The sequence below is a fragment of the Condylostylus longicornis genome, unplaced genomic scaffold (genome assembly GCF_029603195.1).
Source record: "Condylostylus longicornis isolate FDR11 unplaced genomic scaffold, ASM2960319v2 ptg000038l, whole genome shotgun sequence".
Classification (NCBI taxonomy): Eukaryota; Metazoa; Arthropoda; class Insecta; order Diptera; family Dolichopodidae; genus Condylostylus; species Condylostylus longicornis.
Window position 1 is genome coordinate 8,979,396 of NW_026578007.1, and position 13,319 is coordinate 8,992,714.

The 13,319-nt window shown below is 24.1% G+C and overlaps 1 protein-coding gene across 1 annotated transcript in view; it reads left to right on the forward strand.

Annotated features, from left to right (window-relative positions):
• The window catches only part of LOC129609266 (myb-like protein I), a 124,963-nt gene that overhangs the window by 44,519 nt on the left and 67,125 nt on the right, over window positions 1-13,319 (forward strand). The window contains 1 exon segment of the mRNA XM_055521201.1: window positions 11,484-12,726. Within this exon segment, the coding sequence (XP_055377176.1) occupies window positions 11,484-12,726 (1,243 nt within the window).

Genomic DNA, 13,319 nt, shown 5'->3' on the forward strand with positions numbered 1-13,319 from the left:
TTTTTATGAAATCATGATGGTAACTGAAGCTATCGCAGCATATCGAAACAATTAACTTTAGCTTATAAAATATTTAGTATATTCGTAATAGAACAGTACATTTTCGTTCATCTCATGTCATGACGACAACAACAGCGATTACACCATAGCATAATAATTAATTTTAAAAATAACATATTCTATAAAATATTGAGCATTACTCGTATTAGAACAGTACATTAGTATCTCATCTCATATCATGGAGGCTTCATGTCATCTCATCTCATTAGTAGTATCTCATGTCATGGCGGCAACAACGGCGACAATAGCATAGCATAACAATTAATTTAAACATTTAAAAGTTTCGTAAATAATAATCGCTACAACAGTATATTTTCGCTCATTCCTTTATTATTATTACGCTCCTTAACATTGTGTAAAATTCGAATATTTAAATTAAACTGTTATATATTCATTATTTTTATAATATTCGTATAGCATTGTTATACATATTATATAATTCGGTATTATACAATAATGTATGTATTTAATTGAAATTTATATTATAATTTCATCTCATTCAACATGCTGAAGGTGAAATAATGTAAATATAACTAAAAATTAATGTAATATAAATCTAACTATAAATACTGTTATACAAATATATTTTCAATATTAATGTATATGTATATATTCAATATACATGTAAGTATATTGAAAATTTTTAATGTGCTTATATATTTCTAATATTTACATAACTTCGTTTTCCTACACATACCAAAGAATCTATATGTAATGTAAATTTCGAGACCTTGACATAAAATTTCTCTCCCACATCTCAAAAATATCATCTAACAGAAAATTCAATCGATTATATTTATTAAATTAAGTATAAAACATCTTAATATCGATAATACGGGTATATAATCATCTAAAGTAATTGAAATTTCGCAGTTAATTAAATATTTATTATGGCAATATTGAGCACTTACTTTGTGTGTGTAATGGAGGCGGAATTCTTAAAAAAAAAAAACAAATCAAAGGTATAATTAACTTTTGGTTTTGTTTTTTTTTTTTCTTTTAAATTTTATACACTAAGGTTACATTATATTTAAGTTACTTATATAAATTTGTTATACAAATATTAATATATAAGTTTTATATGTATAAGTGTATATAAGCAAATTATTTATATATTATGGTAATTTATATACTCTTAGTAAAATTAAATTAAAATTGAAAATGTGGCGTATAATTTTTAATCACAACCAAGAGAAAAAAGCACAATATTATTTTGTTTTTTTTCTGAAAATAGGTCATTTAAAAATTTTAGAAAAAAGGATATAAATTCAATGCTTGTAATAAAATAATTTGTATAATACGTTTGTTTTGTATACTGTTCTAAAGTATAAAATAAAAAATTAAATTAAAATTTTTGAATAAGTTTTTACACGCAGTAATTTGAATATCGCCGGAATAATAAATTAAATTAATAGCAATAATATTAAATTAAATGCTAGAAAATATTGAATTCCTAAAATCAGCAGCTGTTTATCGTATATAACACTTAATTAATAGTAAGTAATACAAATTGTTTAATTTGTTGTAAATAATTAAAAATGTTTTAACTCCTCTGTGCCTTTATTCAAAATTATCAATTTCGGCTTTAACTTTATGGTTTTTATTAAAAAAGAAAAGTTGCCGAATTTTCCGGAACCCAACAATTTCTCATTTTCATTGTCGGTGCTTTGACTGGTTATTTTTGAAATGTGTAAAATTATTGAAAATTAGAATTTTATTTGTAGTAATCTTCAATACTTTAGAATTTATTAAACGACGCTAATATTATTTTAATTTTAAATTTAAACATATTACCTAACATTAAGGAATATATTGCAGGAACCAGTTAAGCTTTTTACAAAATCTTATTTTTTAAAATTTAAGAATTAGGAAAATTGTATAGAAAACGTATAACTGGTGGCATGAAAGGGTTAAAATGTGTTCGAAATACCAACATTCCTAACCGAAGTAGAAATGTAAAGTTATTTACCGTCAATAAATGTGCATAATTATATGTACTCTTTTAAACTATTTGTTGATATCAACAAATGTCTCTTGCGTTTTATAAGCTCCAAATTTCATAATTAAGAATTCCATATGCTGTTCTCAAATATTTACATAAATATATTACACTCTTTTGAAATAAGGTTCAACTTATATCTTATTAAATTTTTACCGATCTCATTGTATACATAACAAGAAAGGTTATGTGATGGCAACTAATTTCGAATGTTGAATTTTCGATATTGTACTTCTCTATATGATAGGGTAGCGTAAATAAACTATTTTTAGAAAGATATCGGAAACTGAACCTTTTTGCGAGCCGATTTTACATTTTTCTGTGTAGAAAGAGAAATAATTAATTTCTAAATTAACTGGGCAAATTTTTTAGAGAATTCGGCTGGCTCAACGTTAAAATCTTCTAAGAAACAAATTTACATTTTTCTTGGCATGTTAATTTAAAGTTTGCTACTTTTCCCGTAATTGTAAAGAAGTGTTTAAAACGTATTTTCATAATTTTCATAGTAAAACAATCGCTTAACTAGACAACACAAATTGTGGTGAGTTATGTTTTGGCCACATCAAATTTTTTTTTTTAATAATTAATAAATATTTTTCTTTATAAATACTTGTGTAAACGCCTTTTTATTTATAGCAAAAATTTGTCTTAGCTTCTTCATTCGAAATTCGAAACTGAGGTATTCGAAACTGAGCTATGAGAAAAATAGGTAACTGAGGGTAACAATCTAGAGTGATAATAAAAATTCAAAGGACACAAATTCTATTCAAAAATCTGGAATTAATCGAAAATGCACTGCTCAAGTCTATGCTTCAACACAAAATTTATTCAATGTAAAAAATTAAAATTTAAAAATTAGTCTCTTTATTAATTTAATCTTCCCCATTTTATACCAAATTTAATGCAATAAATTTAATTCATCAATTTTTCTTCCGGTTTTTTTAATTTGTAAAACAAGGTTAAATGTAATTGGTAAATTTTTTTTTTTTTTGTTTCCGTTTTTAACTTTTACACATGAAAAGACCACTTTGAATTCAAAGCTTTTCTCTGTTTGTCTTAAAATTAAAAAAGTTGTAAGTAGAAAATTAGAATTTAAATTTGATTATTAAAAATTATTATAAGCATAATTAAAGATTCATTTCCCAAGGCCAAAATTCTTTCAGTTTTCTAAAATAATGTTGTACTCGTATAGAACGAGAACAACAATTTTTCTTTTTCTTTTCTAATATTTTTGTTTTTATACTTTCTAAATATAAATTATCGTTTATATTATGTAATTTAAAGAGAAAAAACAAAAATATGAACAAAATAAATTTCCTTATTAAGAAAAATTTTTAGATTCTTAATTCCAGGAATCCAATTCCACAACATCAGCAGCATCAATAACCAAAAAAACAGCAAAACAACAAAAAAAAACCATACAAAAAGAAAACAATAAACAAAAAAGGAAAAAAAGAGAACGCGAGAAGAAAATTTTTTAATTCTTTTACTTTTTGTAAATTTTCTTACTCGAATGGCGGAACACAAGTTGGCAAACAAAAACGAAAAATAAAAGGAGAAAAAGAAAACTCTTTTAACAATGAGAAATCCTTTAAGAGCAAAATGAAAAAAACAGTTTTAAAAGAAATTGAGAAAATCGTTTTCTACAATTGAAAAATAGGATTTTTTTCTCTTTTATTTTTGCTATTTTTTTTGTTTTTGCTCGCTTTCCATTTTGTTTTTTTTTTTTAAACGTTTTCGCTTTTCATCAAAAAGAAAAAGAAACTCTAGAAAATTTTATAAAGAGAATTTTGTATTGCTTTTTGAATTTTTTTTTTTTTTTAAATTCATTTAATTTATAATAAAAGGGAAAAAATGGGAAAAAGTAAAAGAGAAATCGAAAAAAAAAAAAAATAAAGAAAAAAATCGTGAAAATTATAAAATTAATTTAAGATACTATAGGATATGGGTGGCCCCCAATAGGGAATAATGAAGAAAAACGTAAAAGAAGTGCAAGAGTTTCTCACATTTTAATGTTTTTTAACTCAAATGTGCTTAATTAGAGGAACTAAAAAAGCGAGTTATTTGATATTAAATTACGATAGTGCACAGGAATCTTAAATCTTAAGACGTTGTTACCTTTACTTAAACTTAATCCAAATTCAACTCAAACACAAATTCTTAAATTCAATCAAATTATTACCATATTATATTGGAGTTTTATGAGTTCTGGATTGTAAGCTTAATTCTACCTCACCCTGCTTGAGTAACAGATAACACATAAATTATCTCGATTGTATAATTTGAACTTGGAAATTATTACCACAGATAATATAATTAAATCGAGAATTTTTTGAATCAAATACAAAATAAAATGCAATAGCTCATTTAATCAAAATTTGTGTGAGTTCTTTTGTATTTATTCAATTCCTATTTAAAAGATTTTCAAATTTAATTTTAATAAAAATGGTAAATTTCACTCAGTTATTAAAAATTGTCATTGAAATAACTTTTATAATGTACTTCCTTAAAAAACAGCAATATCAACTTTAAAATGAAGATAATTCGTCGTAAATGTAGTTTCATTCAGCATTTAACTACATGTATACATATTATGAAATTTCATTCAATTCACGATTTTCTAAATTAAAATTAAAATAAATTGTAATTTACGAATTTGATATCTTATAAAGGAAGAAATTTTAAAATAAAAAGAATATGGCACAATCTTTTATTAGTTAATATACTTGTATATTTAATGTGACAGTGCTATTCCTGCTTATACTCGTACAGTAGACAAAACTTTTGTATAGAGAACATGTTCACATCTCAACAGATTCGGAGTTATAGGGGCTTTACGCCAGTTTTGACTGATTTTTTTACTTTTTAATATTTTAAGTAATACTCCTTGCCTGTGGTAAGACAAGCGCATTATTGAATAAGATTAAGAAACCTCAGAATAAGAGCTTTCTTATAAAAATACATAAATTATTACGAGTATAATCTGTTCAAATTTCAGAATCTCATGATTTTAAAGTGCAAAAAATTTGAAATTTTAAGTTTTCATTCAAAAGTTAATTTTCTAGGTGACGTAACGAGGGAGTTTTCTTCAATTAGCAACTAGTTGTCTACTGATTTTCAATTTTGTATATGGGTCATTATCGTACAAGTTTTGGTTTAGAAGTTATTAAGAAAAATAGAGTACTGCAAATTTTATTTGATACCAAATTTTTTTCTTCAATGTTCTCTTCTGTTATGTAAATGTTCAACTTAACAACCGAGTTTCCCTCACATTTATAAAAATTAACGGCCTGGAAAATATCAGTTTTGGAAAGTCAGTTTTGATTTAAATAATCTGTATAAAAATTTTAAATATATTATCTTGATGATTTCGATCTATTGTATACTATTTTAGCGACATATGAATTCAATTATGGATCCAGTTTGGTTGGAAAGCAAACTACGATTGCTTTCCAACCAAACCAACGCTATCTTGATAAATTAAATTAAGCTTTTGTAAAATATTAAAAGATTAGTAACACAGAAAAATGCCTACATATACATTCATCCAGTATTATAAGCGAAATATTAAATTTAATTAATACCTTACAAATTATTATTGCAAAAAATCAAATACAAAAGATTCTATTAAGAACACTTTTATTGGAGCAAGCAAGAAGAATAATAAAAATAAAAAGAAAATTACAAAGGACATAGACAGTATTGTGTATATTGACTACATCTTATACAAATACTAAAAAGGAGTGCGCTTATACTTTGAATAGAAAAACCATAAAAAAAATGCTCTAAATCACAATTAAATGTGTTAAGACTTAAGAAATTGGTTCGGGTCAAGGTTTTTCCTTTTACAAGAAAACAAAGAAAAAAAACACAAACTCCTTATATTAACATCCTTCCACTTTTTGATTTTTTTTGATTTTTTTTTATTCCATAACCATTTAATTTAGTTATAGGATTGGTTTAGATTTATGAAGATAATAAAAATAATAATTATTTTTAATATTGTGTATTAAATTGTATTTTTTTTTTGTGTGTTATTAAAGTAGATTATCAGATTAATTGTATAATAAAGAGGAAAAAAGGCTTTTTAATTATTTTAATCTTTTAATTATAAAAATATTAAAATTTTTACAGGAAATGGTAGAACATGCGAACTATAAAATGGAAATAAATTTATTTTTTATTGTAATAGAAATAATTATTATTATAGAATTTAGAAAAGAAAATTTTAATAATTAAAATATTATAAATTAATTAGTATAAGAAAATTAATTTAATTATAATAATGATGTTAAACTTTTTAAAATAACAAAAAATAAATAATTATATGCTCTTCACTTTGTTGTTGTTAAGAAATTTAAGCTATATAGGAATGGGTATATGTTAGAAAGTGCAGAATATGAGCTTTAACTTCTAGATTGTAGGGACACTAAAAATATATGCGTATTGTGCTCATTAGAATTGTTTATAAATTGAGTTTTGAAACTAGCTTTTTCATAAACAATATTGGAATTTTGTAAAGCTCAAGATCTTTAATTAGAATTCAATTTATAATAACAATATTGTTTAAATCAACATTACTTGTCCTAAATAACCATTATTATTTTGGGAAAGTAATGTTAATTTAATTTGAATATATTAGAAGACATTTTGAAAATATTTTAAATTAAAGGAATATTATATGTACATTAATTTCGAAATATTTATGACCTTAACATGGTCTTAACCTTGTTTTGCCTTAACATTGGCAGAGGTAAGGACGGAACTGTACAAGGAAAATGTAAATTTACCTAAAGCATAAAAAATTTTCATTAGAACCATTAAATGTTGTATTGCATAAAATGCATTAATTTGATTGATCTGACGAGAAATAAATATTATTGTTCTGGAAATTGATAAATCCAAACTCAAAACACAATCCCTATTTTTAAGTAGATCAGATCCTTTTCATTTATACTCTTATTATGAGAAAGGCAGTCTACATTTTAATTGAATATTTTAGCTGAACTCGAACCATAATTAAAGAAATGGCATGTAAGTACTTAATAAGCCCTAAAAGTTGTTCAACTACTATAATTTTTTCAAACTGACACATTCGAAATTTAAAATTTTGAAATTTGATGAAATTTTTCAGATTAAAAAACAAAATTTCCAAGAATTTCATTTAAAAATTTCTTATAAGAAAATTATTCGTTACAATCATAATTAGTGGTGCTTACGTGATTGAGCAGTGAAAATAACAAAATACTTGTTAATTATGTAATTGTGATTGAAAATTTCAAGCTTTCAAGAATATTTTAAAAAAATTTTAACTCACTGTTTAATAAGGTGTTAAAATATATGAAAATCTGAAAAATTCTTAAATAAAAATCCCCATTTTCTTTTACACTTACCCTATATTCACGAGTTCATGTCCCTTTTGATTTTATATTTGCAAGAAAAAAATTCTTATATTTACGCTTAGTGAAGAGTAAAAATTTATTTGAAGAAAATCTCAAGATATAATATAAATTTTTTGAGCAAAGCATTTTGATTAAAAATTTTTTTAACCATTTACCAAATTTTACTAACCTTTGAACCATATTTAAATTTAATCTCAAATTAAATGCGTCACAAATATCACAAATTCAAAAAATTCTTGTATAAAATTTTTAATTTCACGGTTATTATGATCAAGAGAAAAAAAATGATTTCTGGAAAATGTTATACTCGTAATGGTGTGATTAACATTGTTTTTGCTTTCGTGTTTCAAAAATGAAAATTTCATTCATAATTTAATTTTCTATTTAAAATAATTCAGGATTTTTGAGCAATAATTTTAAATAAAAATTTTTTTTTTAAATAAAATGAAGAATTGAAAAATATTCTTTAAGGTTTTTTCACTAATCTTACAACGAGGAGGCTAAATTACAACATTAGAGTATTACGGGTTTCTCAATTATCTTGAAATTGTATACACCAATCTTGTATTGTAAATAAATATTTCACCGAAAATTTTAGGAGCCCTTAATTTATTTGGAAACTTGAACTAAATATTGGAAAAAATTTGAAATTATTAGAAATATTTTCTAATATTTTAAGCTTCTATTAAAAACATATTGTATAGTAAGTAGGTCGATCATTCCGCTTTCAATATATCACGGCCAATACTGTCTAAATAAAAATTAATTTATTTCAACATAAATCATTTTTGAAATGCTATAGAGCTAACTCCATGAAATTTTATTAAAGTTGAGAATTCAAAATCAATTTTATTATATACAATGGGCAAAAACTGAGGTTTCCGCAATATAAATTCAAATTTAATTTTGTATTCAATCATTTTACCATACATTTACAAAATAATTATATGCTATAAAAGATGCAATTAAATACATAAACAATAATTACAATTAAGTACTATACAATTAATTTCATCACAATTAAATACTCGTGTAATTTCTATTAAATATCAAATTAAATGAAAATATCTTAGAAATTTAAATTACTCCTTCTATACCTTTGATATTGCTTTTCTACTAATTAACTTAAATTTCAAATTACAAACAAATTGAAGTATTAGATTGCATGCCAGAATCGCTATTATAAAATTAATTATACTAAAATTAGTAATTGTTACTTTACTACTGTACCGTGTACGCATAAAGTGGAATTGAAATCAATTATTTAGAAATTCAACCCTGAAAAACACAAACACAAACCCCCATACATTCAATCAAACGCAACACTCAAAATAATCTAAAAATAAATTTTTCTTAATGAAGAGAGAAAATTTTTCTATTTTTATTTTTCTCAAACTTTAATTTTTTTTTTAGTCCTTTCATCTTTTATTACACTTCTTTAATTCGCCTGCGTATATGCTACAAACTAACTGTGTATAAAAAATTTGAAAAGAAATAAAGGGATTAAAAAAAAATTTTTTAATTTTTTTGTATGCATATTTTAATCCTTGACTTGGATATTTTGTATACACCAAAAATAAAAATAAGAAAAAAAAGCAAATTAAACCTTTTTGCAATTATTATTTGTTTTACAAATTTTAAATTACTTTTTAGTGTTTTTATCGTTTTCTTCCAATTTTTTCATTTTATTTTTTATTGTTAGCACTTTGCCAAAAAAAAAAAATTTAAAAAATTGTGCTTATTATTTTCACTCTGTCCGTCTGTCCTAGTACATGTTTACAAAACTTCTACGCCCTTTAGAATAGATACCTCAATCATATGTACATAGATCTTTACTAGAACCTTATTTCCGTAAAAGAAAACTTTTACCTATCTGCCCCCATCTGAGAATTGTAGCCCTCCCAACGATCCTAAAATGCCTTTTTTTGACCAATATATTATGTAGCAAAACCATAAGCACTTTTTAAATTTTGCGATCACCGAATAATAGTGGCTAATTTAATCTCTCCTATCGCGAAACAGTACAGTTGAACCTTAAAAAAAAAAACGGGCATTAAAATTAATCATTATCTGAAATCCGTTTCGTTTTCATATTTTTGAAACAACTTTTCTCCTAGACACGCTGTATGAGTTAGAATTTATTTCGTTAGAATAAATTTCACAAAATTTATAAAATTTTAATTTTTGACATCTTATATTTTCAAAATTGCAAGCTTTCTCAAATTTATATGAATGGCGAGAGCTAACGGTAAATGTCATGCAAACCAAAAATAAAGTTATTTTCCTTAACTGTCGCAATTAACCATTAAATTCGAGCATTATTTTAATATTTCTTTAATTTTTTTTTTTTTGCATCATCCTAAGTGTATGCAATCTAAGTGTATGCAATCTTTGAAATATTTTTGTGTAGGAAGCAAGTAATTTTAATAATGAAGTAGATTGATTTTAAAACCGGTATTTTTACTTGTTGAAGGCAAAAGTGCTACTTTACAAAACACAATTGGTTTGATCCAACTTTATTTTATTGTTTGAATTCTTTCCCTTTAATTTCCCATATTTAAAATCTCACTTTTTTTCTGTAAAAATTGTGAATTGTGAAAGCACATAGCGCGTATATTTTTTTTTTTTTTTTTGAAACAAAAAAAGTAAAAAGTTATAAAAAGTGGGAATTAAAAAAGTTTCTTTTCTCTTTAATTTTTATTTTGCAAGCGGTTATTAAACTTTTTTCTGGTTTTTTTTTTTAATTTTCATTTTCGTTGGGCAGTCAAAACCTAAATACATAAAAAAAAAATTTGAAATTGAATTGGAAAATAAAAAAAACGAAAATGAATGAATTGCAAGCCCAAAGGAATTCAAAATATTTTTTTTTTATTTTTTTTATGTAGAAAACAAACTAAAATGGTTTTACTAACCTCTGAAAAGATAAAAATAAAAGTAACAAATAGAAAGAGAAATCAAAATAACCTAAAAAAAAATGGTAATTTTTAATTTAATTTTTTTTAGACCGCGTGTCCATGACCTAGAAAATAATTTTTATTATTTTTCTATATAAAACCTTTACTGAGCAGTCTGTAATGAGGTTTCCGATAGAATACATAATTTTTTCCACCATAAATTACAATGTTCACAAATTTTGATTTTTTTTTTTTGTTTGTGTTTCTTTAGAACTTTCGGACAGAACTGAAAAAAAAATGAGCTTAACGAGTTCATGTTGTCTATATAGTAATTTTTTAATTCGCTTATCCGCCCTCAGTTTATCTAAGTACAAAAATTTCTGCCACCCTTTGATGCGAAAGCCGAAATTTTACAAGAAAAAAATAAATTTATTTGGAAATTTATTTGTTTACAAGTTTAAATGGGCACTTTCTGAGAGTCCGATAAATTCCATTAAAAAAATTCATGTTTGACAAATTTTAAAAAGCTGGAATCTTCCTCTTCCTACTATAAAGTATCAAATACCAACGTGAGAAAATTGCTGCTCAAAGTTATAATATTCGGAGTCCACTTCGCTTTTGAATTCTTAAAAAATCAATTTTTTTCATAAGAAACTTTATTCCCCCTTATTCCTCTGCCAACCTATTGTATAATTGTTTGAAAGCTTCATCAAATTTCAGTGAATTTTGATAGTAAAAATTTTGTCCATATTGACCTGACTAAACGATCAATTTGACCATCAATTATATTGCTATTTCTACTAATTTTTTGCTCTCGTCCTGTATGTAACTATAAGAGAATAAGAGAATATAAAACGAGAAGAATTTTAGTAAGGTATTATTTTTCTCAATATTAAATTTTTTTAAAGGAAATGTGCTGCACTACAAATCATTGCTGCGACCTAAATTTATGGAAATTACTTTTATGAAACAAAAATATTTTCTGTTTTTCTTTTTCTTTTTTTTTTTCAAAATTGTGTAAGAACAATAATAAAAATTTCATTTGATTTTTTAATTTAATTATAGAACGGAAATTTAATTTTAAATAAAAAAAAATAAAATTGCAACTATACTAACTATATTGTTATTATATTTATAATTTCAGATAAATGGCATTGATGTTAGCCAAATGCCTCATGAAGAGGCTGTACAAATGTTCCTTGAAGCACCTGAACCAATTGTAGTTGAATTACGTCGTAGACAAAATGACACAACACTTAAGGAAATTAATCCATCATCAAATTTATCAAGATCATCAAGTTTTTCACAAGTAATAACAACATCAGCAACAACAACAACAATACCAACATCAACAGCTATAACATCTTCGAATGTACAACAATCACATAATAATAAATCACCAATAAAATCATCAGTAAAATTAGATAATGATGGTAATAAAATATTAGAAAATAATGATTTAAATAATATTAATAATGAAAATATAAAAAAATTAACAATACCTCAATATAATAAAACGCCGACAGCAGCGACTACATCAATAACATCAACAACAACAACAACAACAAATAATATATTACAACAATCAAATTCAGTACCATCATCACCAATTAAAATGTCAACAATAACAATAAATAATAATAATAATTATAATAATATTAATAATAATAGTAATAATAATAAAATAGGAAAATCACCAATAAAATCAATAAATTTTAATGATAATAATAGTAGTATTGCTATTAATAATAGTAAAAATTTACAAAATTTAAATTTAGAATTTCAATGTAGTAATAATGATACAAATAAAAATAATTCAAATTCAACAACATTAATTGCCTCATCAACAACAACAACAACAACATCAGTAGGAACAACACCAACAATATCAAATACAATAATGATAAATAGTAATTGTAATGTTACATCACCTGTATGGAAAATAATACGTATGGATGATCAAAATTATTTAACAACATCAAAATCATTACCAACATCACCATTATTAAAAAATCATCAAACAGCAATTATACAGCAACAACAACAACAACAGCAGCAGCAACAGCAACAATCAATATTAAATGATACAATAATTAATAATAGCAGAAATCAACAGCAACAACAACAACAATCTATTCAGCAAATGTCTGCATCAACATCATCATCATTACAATCAAGTCAATCATCACCATCAGTAACAACAGTTGAAAATCAAAATAAAAAATTAATATCAACAGCTGTACAAACTGAATCATTTACAACTGAATATATTTTTAGTACAACTGAACATCAATCATTAGTTGATGATCAATTAATTGAAAATGAACATAATTTATTTGAAGAGTGTCTAGCACCGGAAATTGATATTGAGGTAAGTTTTTTTTATTTATTACTATATTCTATTATACATACATTAGTATATGCATTATAAAATACTTAATATATGAGGGCATCTTTTTTTTATAACATCCCTTGAAATTTGAAAAATTTTTAATTACCTACTGTACGTGAAATACGTGAAGATATGTGATGAACTATATACTTATAGGTTAATGCAGTTAATCATTTTATAATTTTTAGATGAAAAAAGGGGTCCCAACAAAACACAAGAGAAAATATTGTAGTTTAATATTGAAATATTGAAAAAAAAAAATATTTTTATTTTTAAATTAAAAATTTTTTTAAGAGTATGGAGGTATTATTCATACACACATGTGTATGTATGACAGGATTTTTGAAAATTTATTTATATGTTTAAATGTGATTGGGGTTCTGTGAAAGTCAAAATATTAATTAATCTCTGTTGGAAAAGAAAATGTTATTAATTTCAATAATAAATAAAAAAAAAAGCATAGTATTTAACGGTGGCTAAATAGTGGCTTTTCAAGGCAATTATAATCGACTTTTGACAAGGATAGGGAAAACATTTTTGTACAAATCGTGCTGGAAATAAAATCAATGACA